At 41.6% G+C, this 23,819-nt stretch overlaps 1 protein-coding gene across 4 annotated transcripts in view; it reads left to right on the forward strand.

Moving 5' to 3' along the window:
* Positions 1-23,819, forward strand: part of fermt2 (FERM domain containing kindlin 2) — a 93,712-nt gene that overhangs the window by 18,434 nt on the left and 51,459 nt on the right. For all 4 annotated transcript variants that reach the window (XM_061968165.2, XM_061968166.2, XM_061968167.2 and 1 more), the window contains exon 3: positions 18,030-18,263. In XM_061968165.2, coding sequence (XP_061824149.1) covers positions 18,030-18,263 — 234 coding nt within the window. The remainder of the gene's footprint in view (positions 1-18,029; positions 18,264-23,819) is intronic.

A 23,819-nucleotide genomic window follows, 5' to 3' on the forward strand; every position in this document is an offset into this window, starting at 1 on the left:
CGTCCCACTGGGGTGAGTTTTTCCTTGCCCTTATGTGGGCTCTGTACCGAGGATGTCGTTGTGGCTTGTGCAGCCCTTTGAGACACTTGTGATTTAGGGCTATATAAATAAACATTGATTAATTGATTGATTGATAAATAATTGATATTTGGACATTTGTCCATGGATTTTAATCTGAATGCATCGGAGAATCAAAAATGTACCCACCTTTACTTGGAATGATTGTTTTGAACAGAACTTCACATCACAGCATTTCCTCCTTTTGGCAGGTTTATGGCCTTGTTGTGGGGTACATTGTTGTTGTCTACAATAATTCATTTGTTGTTTGCTAATCAGGTAAAGTATGGCATGCTAGCATTGTGTAAATAAAGCTACTTCTGCTACTGGAACTCAGCTCATATCAGCTGTGTATATATTATTTGCAGCCGCAGTGTTACAGCTGAAGGAAGGTGGGCGTTGGGACACATGAAGTAACAATGGGAGGGGTCAGCGAAGGGACGGCTCACCGAGCTTCCTTTTTGTGTCTCCTTTGTGACGTGAGCCACACTACTAGAATTCCATAAAAGTCTTTGGATGAAGCAGGAAATGACTTCCAGGGTCTGGCATGTCGTTCGCTTGTCGTTGCCGTCACTGCTGCATTCCCTGCTGCCTGCTTCACCCGCCCCAGCCCCGTCCTCGGAGGCAATCCTCCCTCCATCACTACATATTCTCTTTTTCCACCCTCACTAGTCTCAAATAGTTTTCAATCGTTGGACTATTATAAACACTCCCCTTGGATAACATGTTATTAGACCTCGGAAAGCATGACGCATCATCGTAGCGTTTATTCTTATAAAGTTGTGTGTAATGTTTCTTTACAAAGTGATATCACTAACGATTTGGCTAGATTCGACAATGTTTTCCTTTCACTCCGGCCAATGTATAAAGCCTATTTTGGATGCACAAATAGTGGTAGACTTGTGTGTAGTCTTCAACAACAGCAATGTTTGTACCTGCATGGTCTATCTTGATTTTTAGATTCCATGTTGGGGTGATACCTAGGCTGCGGTACAGACTCACCAAATGTTCCATAAATAGAACTTGAGCAAACAAATGATTTAGCGTGACTGATAGTTCATGCGGTTGTTAGTTGTGGTACCAAAGGTGCTTTGAAACCTTTATGATTTGGTAATGAACCCTTCTTAGTCGTATGAGAAGTCTGCATCAACACCCACGTGTGAAAACATTTGGTCCACTGTGTCAGGAACCTAAAAACAGAAAGTGGCTACTGAATCAGGTTCTGACTGCCCAAAAAGGCAACATACTTGTAAGCTACTCCAGGCCTGGCTGACTTGCTAGCAACTCTTTTTGTTCCTCCGCATGCCTCTAACCTGCCTTTTCTGGAGTCTATTAAGAGCAAGATATCTACATTTTGCAGAGAAGACTCAACTCTTGAATTGTGTCCCTTTTTTAAATGTATTTATTTACTTTTTAGCAACGCCAAGACGGTGATTTGTCTTTTCTTTTGGGACAATGGGAGTACAGGTTGCGTAAGGAAACAGATGCGATTTAGCACAGGATGCCAGGCTTCCTCTGGGATTTTTTTTAAAATGCACCTTCTCCCTTTTTACACTTTGACAATTCCTGCTCTTTAGCCGCAGTGTTGATTGCTTTATTTGAAAGTATGAAGCCTAAAACCTGGCGTTGACCACTTTACATCATCAAACGGGATCTGCTTGCTGGCTTTATGAATTGAAAAGTGGCTCGGGGATCATCCTGCTCCCTAATCTGCCTGACAGGAAGTAGTTAACCCAAATAGTGGTCCTGCCCAGGCCAGCGCTTTCCTGTTTTACTTGCAAGGATGCTTCAGTCTGTGATTGTGCTTTTCTCTGCCTATTTGCTGACTATGGACAACTCCTGTGGACATACAATTGTTTTATGTCTATTAAATGTCCTTTTCCTGTGGTGGTTTAGGGTTTGGCTTTGGCAACACAAATGACCCACAGAAAGCGCGCAGTATTGTCGTCGCACACCTGCGTCTCAATGCAGTAAACCGATATGATGGTTATTGTTCAGCTTCATTCATTTCTGTCTTATCGTACACAATAAGAAAGCCCAAGGCGTAACCTTTTAACATACTACTCGAATAACTTTACTGTCATGAAGTGAATAATTCAACAGAAGTGTCAGTTGGGGAACTTTTGATAGTAGTTATCAACACCTTAAAGGGGAACTGCAATTTTTTTGGAATTTTGCCTATCGTTCACAAGCCCCATGTAAGACAAGAACATAATTTTTTTAAACTTTTTTTATGCATTCCAAGTCGTTGAATACAGCTATGTAAGAGGTGGCTAACAATGCAGCTAATGGGAGAACACTATTTCGCCCATAAAGCCCTCTAAAAAAACATCTCCAAATCACTATTGATACTTCATTTACATCTCGTGTCCTGACTATTAACCTAGTATTAGAGGTTTTGTTATTACAAGGGCTAACGTAGACACATTATTTTTAGTGGCGCAGTGATCACGGAGAGCTAACCAGCTTATGCTGCTACAGTATATTGACGTATTGTGATGGTGAGCTGCTGCATCGCCTGAGCTGGTCAAAGTTAGATTATAAATCATGCCTCTCACCTAAATATTAGAAGAATGTGGCCATAAACCGAAAAGTTGGTCAACTTTGACATTCTATTTGAACCGAGATCGCGAGAAAAACAAGAAAAGACGCTCCTTTGCGGCACCTTTTTTTATTTTTTATCCCTTCATGAGGATTATGAATAATTTTTTAATTAGACAGGAAGATATAAACATCCCAGTGAGAGCAGACATTGTACAGTAAGGGATTTTTTAATAATATTCATAGTGTATCTTGTTTACCACTTAGCAAGACCGCTACATGATGCTCAGTGTTTCACTAAAGTAGCATTTATTCATACACAGCATGTAAAATTTGTAGCTCATCCTCCGTATAGTCAAGCTAAAAAATGTAAGGTTCTGGATCATCATTTGTCCCAAAGTAGTCTTTGTTGTCTCTCACAAAGTCTGCCATGATTAGAAGTGTTGTTGTTGTTGAAAGGAAAAGTGAACGTTGTGATGTGTCTGTGAAATTAATACGCCATATGCTTAAAATGAGCAAAATATGTAAATATTACATATTAAATCATGTAACTGTTAATACATTAAATATATACTGACAGTGTGTAAATTAAACGTTGATGAAGGTTTTTGGATGTTTTTTGAAGCGTATATAGGTGGACTAGAGCAAGTCACATAAGCTCCATTGTTTGCTGATTTTTACTAGTTTTTATTCATGAGCTAGAATAAATAAATAAAAACATGTGTTCTTGTCTTACATAAGGATTGTGAATGACCGACAGCATTCCAAAAAGAGTGCAGTTCCCCTTGTTATTCTGCAATAGGGAAACACTTTCATATTAATTTTTGCAACTCCCCCCCCCCCCAAAAAATATCGGTAACATTTACGATCAGAAGAATGAAGGCTCTTAATTGTGGTAACTAGCCTTTATTCATTCATCCATCTTCTGAAGCCATCATCCCAGTCACATCCCCCCAGGGGACCATCTGGCAGGATGTACTGATGGATAGCATTGATGAATATTGCATATCTGCTCTATTGATCTGAGTCCTCCCCAACCTCACTGGGTTCCTTGGTAATGTTATTAATTCCACTGGGTCCTTAATTGTATAGAGCTGTGTTGGGGTGGATGGAAGCACTACTACTGTTTTGCCCTGTTTGGATGATGACACAAACTATCTGTCTCGAATGTTTACTGTAATAGCCACCCTTCTGCGAATGCATCAACGCTGCACTCGCTCTAAAGTTTTCATTTGGATGCACTTACTGTCTCGCACTGAGAGCTTTGTATCAAATGTTTTAGACATAGGGCTTGTATTAAACGTATCCCCATTTAGCAGAGACTGTGTGTGTGGCCACTTTAGACTGGGTTACGTCCATAGGGAACCACTGATGTCAATACAATCAATACCTATTCACCGTAATGTCCCCCGACACCTTCTAGTCCAGCCATGACCCTCTCTGATATTAGGTCATCAGTTACTGTCACACATCACAAGCCTAATTAACATGCCTATGTATTTTCTGCTGACAAAAAATGCCTTAATGGAAGCAACATTTGTTGGGAAACGTCATTAATTCATGGCTAAAAGTGCAGCCTGCCAATGAAAATCCCTCTGGTTTTAATGGTTTTGGTTCAGCTGTACCTTGGGGACATGTCTGCCACATTTCATTTTGGTAAAAATGAGTCACAACCAGTTTCACTGCTTTCAGACACATAATAAGCTCAGCTTTTGTATCACTTCCATCAGCCCCGCTAATCCTGTTGTGTTTTTGTGTATGTGCTACATAGATACTGTCTTCGCCTGAGCTGTAGTATCCTTGTTGACTATCTGGTGTTGATGCTATCTTGCAATGGAGACCTAAAGACTGTTGACATTAAGTTTTAAATGGAGCCCGACACTGCCCTGCTGTACTGGTTTCTTGTTAGAAACTGTATGCCTGAATTAGGCGAACAAACCCGCAGATGTGTGCGTCCTTGTTGTACATAAAAACAAGCTTTCAGTCTCGCATGACTACCCCTGTGGCGTCAACCTGTAGTCGCCATAGAAACCACACTCCTCTTGTCAAGGTTTTATCAGCTAAAAAGGCTGAAAGTTTGAACTTTGCTGTCATGCTTCTCCACCCTCCATAGGCACTGAACCTTTGCAAAAACATTACAGACTGTAAAAGATTACAGTGTGTGTGTGTGTGTGTGTGTGCGTGCGTGTCTGCAAACATAATGTGACTGGCAACTTTGTCATGTCTTATCTATCAATGTCACGAGGCTTGTGTTTTGCTTTAGGACTCAGCTGACTGTCACTTTTTTCTCTCTCAATTAAATAGTTTGTATTATGACCAACATTGAATAACGCTTAGGGATGGGTACCATTCACATCTTTTTTTTCTCTTTTTTTTCATTTATTTATTTATTTCAGGCAATGACATAAAAAAAAAAAGTACAAAATTGACAACACATAATAATTTAAATTAATATAGTGCAAAAGGTAATGTATAGTATGTAATGCATGGTTGTCCAGTTTTGCCTGAAAGGGAGTGGGAAGAAGATAATTTATTTAATCCCACCCCCAGTTCTCCATTCAGTGATTATTCCAGTGTTTCCCACACATTCATTTATTTGTGGCGGCCCGCCACGAAAGAATTATGTCCGCCACAAATGGATTTTTCGGCTTTTGACTCGCTCGACCGCTCATAAAAGCAATGGGACTGTCTGTGAATGTTGCTTGTAGTTACACCTCCGGTGCAGTAGGTGGCGGTATGCATTGTAACTCCGCCAATAGCACTTAATTCACCTGGTGGGCCAGAAGAAGAAGAGGGACGGACGGACGGGACCAAAATACTCGCCGACTACTTTTCATAATGATGGCGCTTCCTATGTTTCTACCTCAAACGTCCAAAAGCTGCTGAAAGCCTTGATCCAGGATGCCATGGGGAAAAAAACTTAAATGGTGCCTTTTGGCGATAGTTAGCAGCTTGGTGGCTCATAGCCGGCTAGCTAACGCTTGCTAGCGTGGTAGCATTGCTTCATTTTTACAGGTGTTATAGGTAGATAGGTTATAGCTGCATCGCTCGCGGCTCGTCCTATATTTAATGTTAATCCGCGATTTCACCGAGCGTTTCACTGACGGTTTCGCCTGACGCTACTTCATTAACACCGCCGCTGTTTGACTCGGTCACCTGTTTTCATACCGACGAGCTAACGTGTCCAGGTTATAACCCTGTTGTCAATAAACACACATGGACTGAAGCTAAATTGTCCACTGTCCACTGCAGCATGTGAATGCAATGAAAAGAATCAAATCTGAGCCAACCAGCTGTTAAAATATTGTCCAGGTTAATGTTTTATTAAAGGCCCTTCATTTCAAGATTTCAACTGTGATTGGGCTTTAAACAGGTGGATGACCTGTTCAGATGGGTGTAACTGCTACTGGTCAAATAATGTGAAATAGCATTTAATTTTACATGTATGCAATGCCATTTAAATGTAATTATAGATAATAATAATAATAATAAATACTGTGTAGTGTTGTAAATAGTCAACGGGAAGGATTCTAGTAAGATATAAGCCATGAGCACTACACAGCCAGAAAAAAACCTAGGCAGGACAAGTAAAAATATTGGGGCAAGTAGATTTGAGAAGTCGGGCAAGTAGAAAAAAACCTTAACGTTGAACCCTGCATGTGTTGAGCTGCTGGTTAGACGGCACTGTACATAGAGCGCTTCTGCTCGTTAGTAATAAATTCTAATGTTGGATGTTCACTCCTTCACACAGATGAGTATAGAAAAATATTTTCAACGGCCGAAAAGGGCTGGACTTGGAGAGGAGGTAGGCCTACAGTCCGGACCACAGGTGCGACCTGTTCAGCAGGAGGAGGAGGAGGAGGTTGACTGACTGTGGCAGGACACCTCTGCCTCTGTTTCACTTCATGTTGCTGGTAAATAATATGGTTGTAGTAGTAGGCTAAAGTTAAATTATTTAGTATTCACTAATTAAAGGGGCAGAGCTTTAAGAGACATTTTAGCTTTTATATTTTATAAGATATATTTTTTGTAAGAACCACAATTAATAAATATATTTTAGTGAATCACTAATTGTTCAAATCTGTATATAACTATGTACATAAAATGTTGTAATTATATTCCAACTCTGCGTTCTTCTTGGTCATCGCCCCCCCCCCCCCCCCCCCCCCCCCCCCCCGCCCGCCGACCACACCACCACAAATAGATGCCGCTTGTCCCTTTCGGGGTTGGGGTGTTGGGGGTGCGGGGGGTGCTGGAGTCTATCTCAGCTGCAATCGGGCAGAAGGCGGTGTACACTCTGGACAAGTCACCACCTCATCGCAGGGCCAACACAGATAGACAGACAACATTCACACTCACATTCACACACTAGGGCCTATTTAGTGTTGCCAATCAACCTATCCCAAGGTGCATGTTTTTGGAGGTGGGAGGAAGCCGGAGTACCCGGAGGGAACCCACGCAGTTACGGGGAGAACATGCAAACTCCACACAGAAAGACCCCGAGCCCGGGGATCGAACCTAGGACCTTCGTATTGTGAGGCAGCTGCACTAACCCCTCTGACACCGTGCTGCCCCTTTTCAAACATGCTGTAATGAAACCATTGAAAATATGTGATGGATTACATTGTAATTGTATTGTATGCAGGTTCAACAAACTGACTGACAGACTTACACACCAGCTGTTTGATTGTAACGTGCATCTCAGTTGTTGTTTTTATTAAAACATTTGAAAGTGTTGAAATTAAAAAGTTAAATCGCTAATGCTAATCAGTAGCATGTCAATAGCAGAGCCAATGTATATTAGCATCCAGCTAGCGTATTTGTGGAAAAGTGGAGCCTTACTTAACTTATGATGGAGCGTTTTTTGAGTCAATTGCTTTGTTGGCATTACAAATGCAACATTACCTAGGTAGTTTGGCTCAGTCCGCTTTCATTTTGCTGGAGTGATCGCCAAGAGCCAAAGTGCAAAGACCCAGCTGAGTCGACAGCTGAGTCTACAACCGGGCGTGACGTTGCGTACAATACAGGTACCGAAAAATGGCACCATTGGATTTTACATGAATCGGTGCCCGGTAGAACCTGCGGTATTCGGTCGGTGCCAAAAAAAGGACCGGACTCGGTACCCATACCTAGTTATGTGCCCCTCTTGGACAATTCAAAAAGGGGTTGAGGTGTCCCCTACTCCTGGGAAAAACTGATTTTTTTGGAGACTATTTTTGTTTTTGCTTACCCCAAACTCTGTTTTCTCACTCGGTTTGGAAAAGGTTTTTCTTTATTTTTCTCAAGCAATGTGGCTCACAATATACCGAAAATGATTCTACTGTTAGTAATAGGTTTGTTTGTCTATATGTGCCCTGCAATTGGCAGGCGACCGGTCTATAGTGTACCTTGGGGCTGTGATTTACACATTAACAGAATCACGGACGGAATCACGGAATTTCCCAATTAAAACAGAATCTACTGTTAAATCCAGAGTATCACTGAATTGCACATAAAATGTGATGGAAATGCTGTCCGTCTTTGTGAGGAGAAAGAACGTTTGTCTTGGGAAATCATATTTCTGGGCACCGCTCATTTGTCCCCAAAACACTCACCTGCCAACTCCCAAAAAAAATAATGTTGAAACACCGGCTAACCCTGCAAACAAACTACGAAGCTAATGCTAGCCAGGGCAACTCGCATACCCGCAACACTTTTCTCCTGCTTGTGTTGTTGTAGACGAGATCACCAATTCCAGGAATTGTAGCATCCTAAACATCGTCATTGGTATGTTACCAATAACTTGACAGCTTCTAGTGCTAGTTAATATTTTAATACTAATACTAAAAATGCTTAATGTAACGGAGTATCTGACGAAATGACTGCTGACATTTACTTTTTTATTTCAACACAGCCTTGTCTCTGCTCTAAAACAGCAGCTGTCAAAGGCCCTTATGAACAGCAGCACAATTCCAGCCTGAACAATAACAGGGCTGTTTGCAACATCCAGTCTGACTCGTACTCGTGGATGGGATCGACAACTGGTTCTTGTTGAGAACCGACTCACAGAGTTCGATTCCTGGGAATGATTTGACAGTTTTGTTCACGATTCCCTTATCGATACCTGTAGGCATGCATGACGTCACGCGTGGCGCCGATCAGCACCATAGACGTTAGAATTTTTCACGAGAAAGCAAGACAACAGGGGAATTTGCAATACTTGCAGAGTGTATATTGCGTCAAATTGAGAAAATATTAGCAGAAACATTAGCATACACAGCATGTGATAACTTTGAATGAATGACGGGTTTTCCATCTCCTCCGAGACTGAAGTGAATCACCACCAGCAGCGGCGTCAAAGTCAGCACGTCGTCTGCTGTTAATACTGCAGATAACTAATCAACTTGTTTATCTTTTTGTCCAAATGAGAATCGATAAAGAACCAAACCGTTAAGCAGAATCAAAATGGTAAAAAGCTTATAAATTCGAATCCCTACTAGTACTAAAAGTACCACAAAATATAGTACACCAAAATAAAGGTGTCAAAAAAGTACTTTACATAAGCACTTTGCACTTAAAGCACACAGTGGTAGTAGAGATTGACCGATATGTTTTATTTAGGGCCAATAGTGATTATTTGTAGTCAAAGAGGCACTAACAGACATTTAGAGTCGATGCTCATTTGCATTTAAACTTTTTGAAACATAAATACTATGCGTCAGGAAACAGCTTTAAGTTGTGTTTAACATTATTTTCTTTTAGGAAATATCAGACCAGTAGCGTCATTGTGTTTTTGTGTTTATGTGGCGCTAATCTTGTGGTTAATTTAGCACCAAAAAACATCAGGGGACACCTGTTATTGTGTGTCTAATGCAGGGGCTCAGAGGAGCATCAATATTTGCATTTAAAAATATGGGAAATCTGGAAAGCAATTTGATTTCTCTAAATCACAATAACTTGCCATCTACTTAATTTTATAGCAATTTATGGATTTAATACATTGTAAGGTTCCCTCGTGAGGAACCCTGAAATTTGGCAAACATTTAAATATAAGCAATTCTGGGATCCTTCACGTAGATTATAGTTGAGACTTTTTTCTAGCTGGCTGACATAATTTCTTCCTGGATGTTTCAGAACGTATGAGAATGCGTAAATTGCTGCTTTGTTTGTATTTTTGGCAGAGATATAGTTTCTGTTGTCTTCATGTCCATCCATCCTGTCGCGTTATTTGACTTAATCACTGAACATGAAACTTGCGGTGCTCCTTTTATGAACCCACGCCCCGGGTGTTGCGGACAGAGGCTTGTCAAGTGACTCTATTGCTGCAGTAGTGAAAACAAACAATACAGGACTGGGAAGATGCCAGGAAGGAATGACAAACGCTGTATTTCTTGGCAAAAATTTGGGGTTTTGACCGGAAAGCAGAGATGTACTGTAGGCGACAGCACTGCACGATAGAGAAAAATGGGGGTGTGGCCGCAGTGAAAGCAGGTGAGCAGACCGGAAAATAATTCTAAGAATAAGTCAAATAAGTGCCCTGTCAGATATTGAAATATTTTTGGGGAGAGTAATCGACAATAAGAGTAATTTTTATTCTTAAATGAATTTTTACAAAAATGCAGGGCAAGGAGGCTGGTGCTTGAGCAGTGGTTATTCGTATCTACTTCACTAATTATTATTATTATTAGTATTAATTACCCGTATCATATGGATATATATTGTATCTGCTATTAAAGTTATGTTGTTGTTGGCTGATACCGATATACGTCGAAATGCCAAATATCAATCAATCAATCAATCAATGTTTATTTATATAGCCCTAAATCACAAGTGTCTCAAAGGGCTGCACAAGCCACAACGACATCCTCGGTACAAAGCCCACATAAGGGCAAGGGAAAACTCACCCCAGTGGGACGTCGATGTGAATGACTATGAGAAACCTTGGAGAGGATCGCATATGTGGGTAACCCCCACCCCTCTAGGGGAGACCGAATGCAATAGATGTCGAGTGGGTCTGACATAATATTGTGAGAGTCCAGTCCATAGTGGATCCAACATAATAGTAAGAGTCCAGTCCATAGTGGGGCCAGCCGGACACCATCCCGAGCGGAGACGGGTCAGCAGCGCAGAGATGTTCCCAGCCGATGCACAGGCGAGCGGTCCACCCCGGGTCCCGACTCTGGACAGCCAGCACTTCATCCATGGCCACCGGACCTGTGCCCCCCCCCCCCCCCCCCCCCTCTCCACAAGGAAGAGGGGAGCAGAGGAGAAAAGAAAAGAAACGGCAGATCAACTGGTCTAAAAGGGGGGTCTATTTAAAGGCTAGAGTATACAAATGAGTTTTAAGATGGGACTTAAATCCTTCTACTGAGGTAGCATTTCTAATTGTTACCGGGAGGGCATTCCATAGTACTGGAGCCCGAATAGAAAACGCTCTATAGCCCGCAGACTTTTTTTGGGCTCTGGGAATCACTAATAAGCCGGAGTTCTTTGAACGCAGATTTCGTGCCGGGACATATGGTACAATACAATCGACAAGATAGGACGGAGCTAGACCGTGTAGTATTTTATACGTAAGTAGTAAAACCTTAAAGTCACATCTTAAGTGCACAGGAAGCCAGTGCAGGTGAGCCAGTATAGGCGTAATATGATCAAACTTTCTTGTTCTTGTCAAAAGTCTAGCAGCCGCATTTTGTACCAATTGTAATCTTTTAATGCTAGACATACAGAGACCCGAAAATAATACGTTACAGTAGTCGAGACGAGACGTAACGAACGCATGAATAATGATCTCAGCGTCGCTAGTGGATAAAATAGAATGAATTTTAGCGATGTTACGGAGATGAAAGAAGGCCGTTATAGTAACACTCTTAATGTGTGACTCAAACGAGAGAGTTGGGTCGAAGATAATACCCAGATTCTTATATATTCTTCAAATATCGGCGCTAATAATCAGTTGATCTCCAATTTGTACATTTATGTTACACTATTATTATGCTTTGAGTTAAAATACTGGTCTTAACTGTCCGATTGTGTATTGCATCAGTAAATGTAAGGATTTTTGCATTTAATGAATTGAAATTGTAATTATTACACAAAAAGCACACTCAATAGTGATGAAACTATAAAATGTAAAAAACTGAATTTGGAAAACAAAAACAGATTTCATAGGCCTCTATATCCCCAACGTCTTACTCGAAGTCAGCTGGGATAGGCTTCAGCTTACCTAGTGAGGATAAACGGTATAGAAAATGGATGGATGGATGGACAATATGCATAAATTACATTAAATAATAACAATCATAATGACTCATCCTATTGAGCCTCTTCTGCCCTATCATTATCATTTCTCCTGCTCTCTGCGTCCTTCTCGATGTCTTCTTCATTGCCTGTTCCCCTTACAGCAGTCTGTCCTCTTGTCCCCTCCCCCTGGCTTCCATAAACACCAATGTCGTCCAAGGTAAACACCACAGAGACACGCTGACTTGGATAGAACGCAAAGAGGAAGCAAAGGCGCTGAGAACGGGACACCAAAATCAATCCATATCTTTTTAATAATCAGTGTTGCTGACTGTGGCAGCTGTACTAAGCAGAGGGATCATGGTTGAGAGCAGCGGTGGACATGTTGTTGAATAAAAATTAATCGTTTTACCAGAGTTTATGGATTAATTTAGCTTGTTAAAGCGCGCGCACGCACACAAACACACCTAATGTAGTTAATGGATGAATAAGAACACAGAGCTCTTTAGCGAGCGCTTACGCATTCATTCTTTGTATCATCTTTCACATCCTGCAGAGGTCATAAAGCAGCGCCTTGCCATTTTGCTTCACCTTCTCTTGTCTTTTAGGCCCTCTGTGTTCACACACACACACACACACACACACACACACACACACACACACACACACACACACACACACACACACACCACGCAGGGATTGTGGGCCCACATTTAATGCACCCAATTACTTAGACTGCCGCATTACGTCAGGCTTGGCAGGCTGTATTTTTAGCCGGGATATGCCTGCTCTCCCTCCCTCTTTGTATGGATTAAGTTACGTCCTCGTTGTCGAAAGAGCCCATCCAGCAAGGCTTGATAGTAAGGTTTTGTCCATTTAGCTTCTGGGTTGGGGGAAGGTGGGCCGGTCGGTACAGGCTGGAGCCAGCCAGAAGTGAGCATGTTAAGGGTAACTGAGCTGTGCAGTCATGCCTTTCCACAGTCAGCGTTGTGGTTTAGGTAGACTTACTGTGAGGGCATTTCTATAGAATTTGGTTTGTGGTAAAGAGCGAGTGCGTGCTCAGACGCCAGAAATTACAGTTGCTCAGAAAAAATGTATGAAAATAAATTTCCCTGTAAACCTCTATCTCATTATTTTGTATTATAATAGTTAGTTGTGCTACGGAAGCTCTTGCAAGATGGAGATGTGCACAGCTGAGGAAGCAGGTCGTGGCAATGACAACTAGACCCCATGCCGCTACAGTAATGCACACAAGGTCCCCCTTTAAAGAAAACTTTGGAATGTTTTCACTCCGCTCCCAAGTATTTGCACCGTAAACGGTGTGGAACCAACAGCTTCACAAACAAGCCCCCTCTCTAAGATCCCCATCATTGCAGTTGACACAGGCGCAAGGGGCCCCCCGTAATGACATCTGCATTGAGGGGTCGGTGGCCACTCTCTTGTTGAACTTTCTTGCCGGTCCTAATCACTAGTGTAATCTCTTCTTCGGCCTGGCATCACAGCGGTCTTGTTTCCTGATTCTTTACAGAACAGTCTGTTGGTTCACCCAGCTAATCCCATTCATTCAAACTTCTGATGGGATCTGCAGGAGGGTGTCAACAGTTCATACGGATGTCCCCTTTTGTAAGGATTTAGGTTACCATGGCATCAAGGAGATGGCCATCGAATCACTTTCAAGAGGAGGTCATATTTTCCTTTCGGAATGAGCAGTGACTCAGTCGTTGCTGTCGATGATGGACAACGACATGCCCTGTGCTGTGAGGTTTTCAGTCATGTAGATTCAGGATTGCCACATTTATCTCATGTGTTCAGCCTTGAATGATAATTAGCTACTCTTGTCTGCTTCTCATTGTGCTACTAGCTCCAAGCAACTTTGTATTTAATAGAGACCTTTGCGTGCTTTCTGGATTTCAAGGTGGTTTCACACAAAACTCTTTTTAGACCGATTTATTGAAACCCCCTTCCCCTTAGTCCAGTTCATTTGGTACGGTCTGTACACAAGAAGCTGGTGCAGATCAAAACATCTTGTGTTGATCTGTTCCTGAATGAGCCAAAATGGCCCTACTGAATTAGGGGTGTAATGGTACGTGTATTTGTATTGAACCGTTTCGGTACGGGGGTTTCGGTTCGGTTCGGAGGTGTACCGAACGAGTTTCCACACGAACATATTAAGTAGCCGCCTCCGCTTCCTTCTGCCTCTGTTTCTGTCAGTACTCTACACAGCACCCAACATTGTCCCACCCACACAACCATCTGATTGGTTACAAACAGAGCGGTAACAGCCAATCAGCAGTGCGTATTCAGAGCGCATGTAGTCAGTGCTTAGCGTTTAGCAGGTAAGCATCAGGCATAGGACTCTCCCCAAATTATAATAAACACCTCCCAGTCAACTACTAGTAACATCACAATGAGCCCGTTGACCTTCTAGAAATATAAAAGACAGCTCAGCTCGCTCGCAGTCCTGGCTTGGGGTGAAGGCGAATTCGCTTTTAGCGTAATGTTAGCTCATTTTGCGGTGTGCGTGCGTGTGTGTATGTGTGTGTGTGTGTGTGTGTGTTACGGACAGCAAAGCCCTGTCTGTCTGTTATTTCACTTTACCTTTTTCTGTGTTGATTGAGCTGTGTTGAAGAAGCAAAAAAGGACATTATGTTAAATGAAGAGTTTCTGTCTCTGATAGTTGATATAATAATATAACTGTATCATAAAGCCTACATGAACTCCATGGTGTTCAGGGATGAATAGTCTCTCCTATTGCTATTGTACGATTTTTTCAGCTATAGTTACATTAATCATTAGTAATGCAGCAGCCTAGTTTTGAATGGCAGGGTCCCTGCTATCACATGTTGATAAAAATATAACATTTACATAATAAATCAACTACAGGCTTCCCAAATGCTGTAATAAATTAAGCATGATGAGTTGACTTGAAACTGTTTAATGTTGCACTTTTTATATGTAGAAGAAACGTTTTGTCATTTTATTTAATCTGAGCAACAACTTGAGGCAGTTTAATGTTGATTAACGTGGGCATAATTATTATAGTGTTCCCAATGTTAAAAGGATGAAGCCATTTTTTACAAATTTGGTAAATAAATAACCAAAAAATTTATATTTTGTTGTTTTCTTACTGTACTGAAAATGAACCGAACCGTGACCTCTAAACCGAGGTACGTACCGAACCGAAATTTTTGTGTACCGTTACACCCCTATACTGAATAGAGCTGGGATAAATGACCGATTCTCTGATGCATCACAATTAAGGCAAGGTCAATTCATGAATCGATGTGCAAATGTCCAAACATCAATTATTTACATGTTAAATAAATTAATACAGACGGTTGTAAAATATGGCAGTAATGCCGATGTTCTGTAAACGCTAGTTTTTCTCTTGGTTCTAACTAACCATGGGAGCACCATTAGGTAACATTCTCTTAACGTTATGTGTTAGCTGGGTTAGCGCTGACACACACGAAGGAGGTAGGAGGAGCGGACAAGCTATGCGAGCTGCGGTGCTAAGCTAGCTTGGATGTGAAGTAGTGAAACAAGTTAAGAATAAATTCTACAACAAAAAGTAACCTACTATGAAGAGAAAATTAGCAAGTAGATGTTGGGGGGGGGAGGATATTATAATATACAACATACAATGTAATAATGATATACTATATAATAATTATACATGTAGAAATATTTTAATTGTAGCCGTTGAATCGTGATTGTAATTGGATCAAGAGGTGCCTTTATTACTGACGCAGGCATAAATGCAGTGTTCAGATTAGATGGCTGACTTACCAAGTATTCACAGACTTTATTGATTCTTGAACAGGGGTCGTAAATAGGAAAGTTTGTATATTGAAGCAAATTCAGCAACAAAAAACAATGTAAACCTGAATAATGGGTTCCAGGCTCGACAAAAGTCCATATTTAAGTAGAGATGTCCGATAATATCGGCCTGCCGATAAATGCTTAAAAAAATGTAATATCGGAAATTATTGGTATTGTTTTTTTTTAATTATCGGTATGTTTTTTTTGTTTTTGTTAAATCAACATAAACAACACAAGATACACTTACAATTAGTGCACCAACCCAAAAAACCTCCCTCCCCTCATTCACACAAAAGGGTTGTTTCTTTCTGTTATTAATATTCTGGTTCCTACATTATATATCAATATAGATCAATACAGTCTGCAAGGGATACAGTCCATAAGCACACATGATTGTGCGTGCTGCTAATAGTACTAACCTTTAACAGTTAATTTTACTCATTTTCATTAATTACTAGTTTCTATGTAACTGTTTTTATATTGTTTTACTTTTTTTTTTATTCAAGAAAATATTTTTAATTTATTTATCTTATTTTTTTATTTTTTTTTAAAAGGACCTTATCTTCACCATACCTGGTTGTCCAAATTAGGCATAATAATGTGTTAATTCCACGACTGTATATATCGGTATCGGTTGATATCGGTAATTAAGAGTTGGACAATATCGGAATATCGGTAAAAAAAAGCCATTATCGGACATCGCTACATTTGAGTAAAAGCCAGGTTGCTACAATGATTAAGATTAGAAAAATAACATCCACATTATTTTGTTGGTTAGTCTTCTCTGCGTGCTGCGGAAGGGACGGAAGGAAGTGTTGACAACGCTGTAGATACTTTTCTGAATGCTTTAAACCACACATTGCTTGCTTACTGCTTTTTTTGGACCCATGCTGAGCTAGAAAAACTCGAAAAATGTTGTAAAAAGGCTAGAGATACACTTACAAATTACACACAGTAGCCATCAGCAGCACTGTGCTGACTGAATTAGCAGTGAGGACTGGAGCTGGATAGGCCCACCCACAATGGATATACTGCCGGGCACAAAACAGGTGGAGCAAATGTTCGTACACCGACACAAGGTTCGTACATCAAAGCATATTTCTATTCGGTCTGTGGTTTTTTAACCGAAAAGTATGTGCAATGAAGGGTTCGTAAATCAAGGTTCCACTGCATATCTTTGGTTTAACGTGTATTATATATGGTTAATATGTTGTTGGATAGCACCACATCTGTTTTTTTGAAGAAATGATTTGCTCAATTTGACAACTAACTAATTATTAGCTGTCAGTTGCTAACATTAAAACAATTATAAACACTCAAGCAAAGTCCATTTGTTAGTGCTATTTTTCTAACTAGTAAGTACAGCAAATCTTCCTGTTTACATTCTTGCAACAAATAAGTGAAGGGTGTGGTCTCATGTGTTTTTTTCTTATGCATTTTGGTTAACTTATGTTTGCTATCACCTGTATATACACCTGACCAGAGTAGAATTAGACAGAGTTTACAAACCTGTGAACTGATTCGGATCAGAAATGACTAACCATAGATTTTGTGGCTGGGAAACCGTGACGTCATTGCAATTTTGTTCTGCTCTAGGTTCCTTTTGCTTCTTTCAGGCATATTATCCTGCAGTTACAACACATTTCACCATTGAGACCCTTGAAGACACTTGCTACCTCAGTACAGTATCTCGCACGAACTGATTAAAGAATGATTTAATAAACGGACGTCTGAGTCTGAGCAGTGACTGAGTGAGCCAGCAGAAAAAAACCTGCAGCAAGAGACGGTGGATCGGCTGGACAGTGTCTAAAAGAGGACGTGGGTGGAGGAAATGAGACACTGCTCTGCCATTAAAGTAAAAAAAAAAGATTAATGTTTAAGTAATGACATCACTACTAGAGGGTAATGTCTATTACAACTCTAGGCCTTGGTTGACATCTAAAACTGAGCACCAGCACCTCATACTGCCGCTGGTATCAAAACTAAAGCAAGGTGATCCGCCAAACAGCTGCTTTGAGTTGCCTCTTCACACAATGAGAGCAGGGCTACATCGTCGTTGCAGCCTGGAAGCAATGTGGGCTTTTGGGTGCCTTGTCTCCGCTTTCTAGGGATCAGAGTGCGACTTTGCAACAAAGAGGTAGGTATGAACCCGATATCCCCTCTGTGTCGCACAAGCTGCCACATTCTCCCTGTTCTCTTCCTGGCACTTTGACTTTACAAATATGCTATTGAAGACCCCCACAAGTGATCTTCTCCTGCGGGTGACACATTTGTTTGACTTATTGCACCCTGATGTCAGTAGAAGTGAATGCCTTGAAAGGAATTTCTCCCTGCTGTTAGCGTTCTGTTGTTGCTGGTTTCACATACTAATATCGTGTTCTCGTCACCAGATGTAAAGAAGGACTGGTCGGACCACGCTCTCTGGTGGGAAAAGAAGAAGACATGGCTGCTGAAAACCCACTGGACACTGGACAAGTACGGCATCCAGGCTGACGCCCGCCTCCTCTTCACGCCACAGCACAAGCTCCTGCGCCTTCAGCTGCCCAACATGAAGCACATGAAAGTCAAGGTTAACTTCTCCGACCGTGTCTTCAAGGCCGTCTCCGACATCTGCAAGACGTTCAGTAAGTGGAATCGTGCTGGAATCACCCCTTTTGAACATCCTCCTTTTTTATTCTTGGCAATCAGTTATGTTTACTCAACATACTGACTCAGATCTTCCAAATAGTAGTTTTCTCAAGAGTCATGTCCTTGGAACCAGGGCTCCATCTTGTCTTGCTCTTATGTTTACTAAACACAAATTATCAGTTTGGCTAATATTAAAAACACAGTACAAGTAGTGTTCATAAACACTAGAAAGCCACACAGTAGAGTAAAGACCTTCCAACAAGGTGGAATGTTTGCGGCCTGCAAAGCAACACAAAGGATTCCAACGTCATCACTTCATAACACAACAATTACTACGTCTGTACAGATGTGTGGCCTATTTCCAGTTTATTTCTATAGCGCAAGTGTCCATAATATCCTTAAAGGGGAACATTATCACAATTTCAGAATGGTTAAAACCATTAAAAATCAGTTCCCAGTGGCTTGTTATATTTTTCGAAGTTTTTTTCAAAATTTTACCCATCACGCAATATCCCTAAAAAAAGCTTCAAAGTGCCTGATTTTAACCATCGTTATAAACACCCGTCCATTTTCCTGTGACGTCACATAGTGAAGCCAACACAAACAAACATGGCGGAAAGAACAGCAAGCTATAGCGACATTAGCTCGGATTCAGACTCGGATTTCAGCGGCTTAAGCGATTCAACAGATTACGCATGTATTGAAACGGATGGTTGTAGTGTGGAGGCAGGTAGCGAAAACGAAATTGAAGAAGAAACTGAAGCTATTGAGCCATATCGGTTTGAACCGTATGCAAGCGAAACCGACGAAAACGACACGACAGCCAGCGACACGGGAGAAAGCGAGGACGAATTCGGCGATCGCCTTCTAACCAACGATTGGTTTGTGTTTGTTTGGCATTAAAGGAAACTAACAACTATGAACTAGGTTTACAGCATATGAAATACATTTGGCAACAACATGCACTTTGAGAGTGCAGACAGCCCAATTTTCATCAATTAATGTATTCTGTAGACATACCCACATTCGCGCTCTTTTCCTGAAAGCTGATCTGTTTAGTTTTGGAGTTGACGTCAGCAGGCCAGGGAAGCTAGGGTCGATATTCTTCTCTTGATCATCTTCGGTGGCATAAGGGACGATGTGAGCCAAGACATCCAGGGGGTTTAGCTCGCTCGTCTGCGGGAACAAACTGCCGCCATTGCTTGCTGTGCTACCGAGGTCCTTTGTCCCTGAATTGCTCACACACTCCGGCAGGTTCAATGGGGGTCTGGCGGCAGATTTCTTTGACTTTATCGTTGGAAATGCATCTGCTTTGAGTGTCGCAGGATATCCACACATTCTTGCCATCTCTGTCGTAGCATAGCTTTCGTCTGTAAAGTGTGCGGAACAAACGTCCGATTTTTTGCCACTTTCGCATCTTTGGGCCACTGGTGCAACTTGAATCCGTCCCTGTTCGTGTTGTTACACCCTCCGACAACACACCGACGAGGCATGATGTCTCCAAGGTACGGAAAACGGTTGAAAAAACGGAAAATAACAGAGCTGATTTGACTCGGTGTTTGAGAAAATGGCGGATTGCTTCCCGATGTGATGCCACGTTGTGACGTCATCGCTCCGAGAGCGAATATTAGAAAGGCGTTTAATTCGCCAAAATTCACCCATTTAGAGTTCGGAAATCGGTTAAAAAAAAAAAAAGGTCTTTTTTGGTATATATTGACGCTTACATAGGTCTGGTGATAATGTTCCCCTTTAATCTATGTTGCCAAAGATTCTGTTGGGTTGGAATTTGTAATTTATTGTGAGTAATTTCTAGGGATGTAACGATTAATCTCGCGATTAATGATAAACTGTGGTAAAACTCCTGATGGTTAGTATTACCATCCATCCATCCATTTTCTACCGCTTGTCCCTTTCGGGGTCGCGGGGGGTGCTGGAGCCTATCTCAGCTACATTCGAGCGGAAGGCGGGGTACACCCTGGACAAGTCGCCACCTCATCGCAGGGCCAACACAGATAGACAGACAACATTCACACACTAGGGCCAATTTAGTGTTGCCAATCAGCCTATCCCCAGGTGCATGTCTTTGGAGGCGGGAGGAAGGAACCCATGCAGTCACGGGGAGAACATACAAACTCCACACAGAAAGATCCCGAGCCCGGGATTGAACTCAGGACCTTCGTATTGTGAGGCACGTGCACTAACCCCTGTTCCACCATGCTGCCTCGTTTTACCATTTTAGATTAAAATGTTTGAAAAACCGCAAATCGATAAACTCACAGACTCGTGATACTGCTCGTTTACAGAGAAGAACGCTAGCGCTGTTAATTGCTAGCTAACAGCTAGCTAAAGGCTAGCTAACAGCTGGCGCTGCTAATCACTTGCTGTCAACTAGCGCACTAACTGCTAGCTAGCTTAAATGCTAACATGACTACAAGAAACAATAATATTTTTTTCCATTACAAACGTCATACCAAAATTTTAACTTGTATGAGTACTTTGCTTGCTATGCAATTGTGCAATTGAACACACAGGCTGTGCATATTTGTCTAATACCAGGTGAGAGATGCATGAATTATAATCTAGAATTTACTTTTGGCAGGTTTGAGACGAAGCAGAAGCAGCCGTCGGCTGAGTGTGGCCGCATTTGGTGTTTAGAATTATCAAAATAATCAGGAAACCAAAGTGTCAAAGAAACATATTGTATTGATTTCTATCATCCTAAGCGTCACACTATTCCATCTCAGGCTTCGGAGCACGAGTTCGCAAACCTTTAACCTGACCGTGTCCACTTTTCCTCGGCCTCAAGTCACTGCAAGGTGACAACACACTTGCTATGTCTTTGTCACTGGACCACACTCAGACAGGCAAGGATCATGTGGCAGCAATATTTTTTATTGGCTCTCCAGGTAGCACTCAGTTTGGCAGAAATTAAGCATTTTATTTGTTATTTTTTGATGGCATGAAAAGAGACATTTTATAGAGTGCGACTGTACAAGAGGTTGTATTTTGAAAGGTACTGGCAAGCATGTGGGAGACAAAACGGGTGTGTAGTTTTAGCTGGGGCCGCCCCGGTTGGGAATGTGTCTGCTTGCCTCTGTAACACGTCTATTTTAGCTCCTCAGAAATTTAGGACAAATTGCTTTTGGCAGACTTGTTCATACCCAGTTGTTGCAAGATTGGGGCTGGACAGACAATGTGCATTATTGCTTCAGTGCGAAATGCAGGAGTGAGTTGGGTTTCTTGTTCAGTTGGCACCAATTTGTCATTCGACAATGTAATTCGACTGTAACGTCACTTCCATCTTTTTTTATAGCTACATTATTGTTATCCCCAGCCAAACTCTTAACAGGGAGACTCCCATTCATGAGTGTAGGAAACCTGAAAACACACTCACACACACACAGTTTTAGAATAACTTCTCCCACGTTAATGGCAGCCTGACACTTTCCTGTTTTAATGTGTAAAATTTCTAAGATCCATTTTACATTTGGCAGGCTTTACCTCCTATACTGCATTAGGAAGTCACAAGACAATAACACGGTCATCTTGGGAAATTGCGGTAAAAGTACGTCAAGTATGCGTTTGTAATAGGATTTTTATATACAGTGCGACCTCGATTTACGAACCTAATTGGTTCCCCATAAGAATCAATGTAAATATGAATAATTGGTTCTAGCCTCGAGTCCCTATTTCAGTAAAAAAATTAAATCAATCAATGTTTACTTATATAGCCCTAAATCACGAGTGTCTCAAAGGGCTGCACAAGCCACAACGACATCCATCAGGGCAAGAAAAAACTCAACCCAATGGGATAACAATGAGAAACCTTGGAGGGGACCGCAGATGTGGGGACCCCCGCCCCTTGTCGACCGGTGCAATTCACTACATAATATAGCTGCTCCTTACCCATATGAGCAACAGCTTTTGGACCTGGTCTTGCACTTTCTCTCCGTCCTTGCAGAAATATTTAACCCCTTTGGCAGAGTCAGCAACCATATAAAATATCCTTCATTTTTATAATGGTTGCAATTGCGGACTTGTTTCTTAAAGTAAAGTGAAGCTTACTAGCTGAAACACAAGCACAAAGCAGTTGCCGAGCAACCCGAAGCTTTACATTGATTGATTGATTGAAACTTTTATTAGTAGATTGCACAGTACAGTACATATTCTGTACAATTGACCACTAAATGGTAACACCCAAATACGTTTTTCAACTTGTTTAAGTCGGGGTCCACGTTAATCAATTCATGGTATAGACGAAGAGTTTGGACACATTTAAAGCGTTTCAGATTACACAAACTGATCTCTAAGAAAGGCTGACACAGCTCTGACCGACGCAAGGGACGGCAATTGCGGAAATAAACAAGTTAGAAGTGCCGCGAGCCATGCAAGCTCTTCGAAATAGCTGCGCCCGTGTGTACAGGATGTGAACATGATGTGTGACGTAGGGGGCATCACAATGGCAGCCCCCGATTGAATGATGAATGAAGCGTTTTCACACCGAGACATGGTTCGCACACAGAGGCATATTTGGCGTGATATAAAAGTTTGTAAACCACAGAGGTTGTAAATCGAGGCGTTCATAAGGTTCCACTGTAACTGTTAGTTCTGATAGTGATAAACCATCAATACTGTAATTGTAACAAAGTAACATGAGGTTTGACAATACTGCTTTCCAGATCTGCTACTAAATACACTCGCATCCTCGCCCAATCGTCCATTTAGGAGCCATTCAGACATCAGCATTGCCCTGTCTAGACATTGTGGACTATCTTCACTCACTTAAACCCCCCTTACAGGGCTCCTCCCTTTGCCAACAGGAGGTTGTTTACATTTACCTCTTCCTGCAAGTAAGCCAGCACATGAAATGCAAGCTTCACAAGTGACTAGTAACACATGACTGGACTTGGGAGTGCAAAGGTGCCACAAAAGGAGCCCTCTGTCCCCCTACCACTTAAGGGTAAACAAGAGTCAGGTTGCTCTACTTAACCACTGCATGCAACAAATTTAGCTAGCATCTGTGTGAACACTGAACCGTCTTTTACATTGCCCATGAAAGCTGTCACTCAAAGAAGACAGGTGGTACATACTGTAGGGCTGCGCGACATAAATAATATACATTTGGCCGATGATTGAGCTTTAATACTATCGCCATTTTGTGATAATGCATGTTAACTAGCAAATTTGTGAAATTAGGTGTCCTCAACGCAATGTAGTGTCCTCGCTAGTGTCCCTCCACAGTACGAAGGTGCTTCTAAATTACAACTCCTTGCCTCCATGGCGGCAAATAAACTGTTTCTTACAAGTAACTTTATCACTGGAGTACTAGAGAACAACATTCCCCCCTGCACACTAGGGGAGGATACAAAAACACATAGCAAATTGCTAAACTAGAGCTCTTGAATGTAAAGGGGGCAGGAGGGTGTCGGGGATTTAGTGCCAGAATGGGCGATACTACAGTCATTCAGTTGATCTTATTTTTTAATATTACAAAATCGTTTGTATACTTTGCTGTTTACAAACTTAGGAAATAAGAGCGAATAGTAGTTTTG

Source organism: Nerophis lumbriciformis, linkage group LG08, assembly GCF_033978685.3.
Source record: "Nerophis lumbriciformis linkage group LG08, RoL_Nlum_v2.1, whole genome shotgun sequence".
In the NCBI taxonomy this organism is placed as follows: Eukaryota; Metazoa; Chordata; class Actinopteri; order Syngnathiformes; family Syngnathidae; genus Nerophis; species Nerophis lumbriciformis.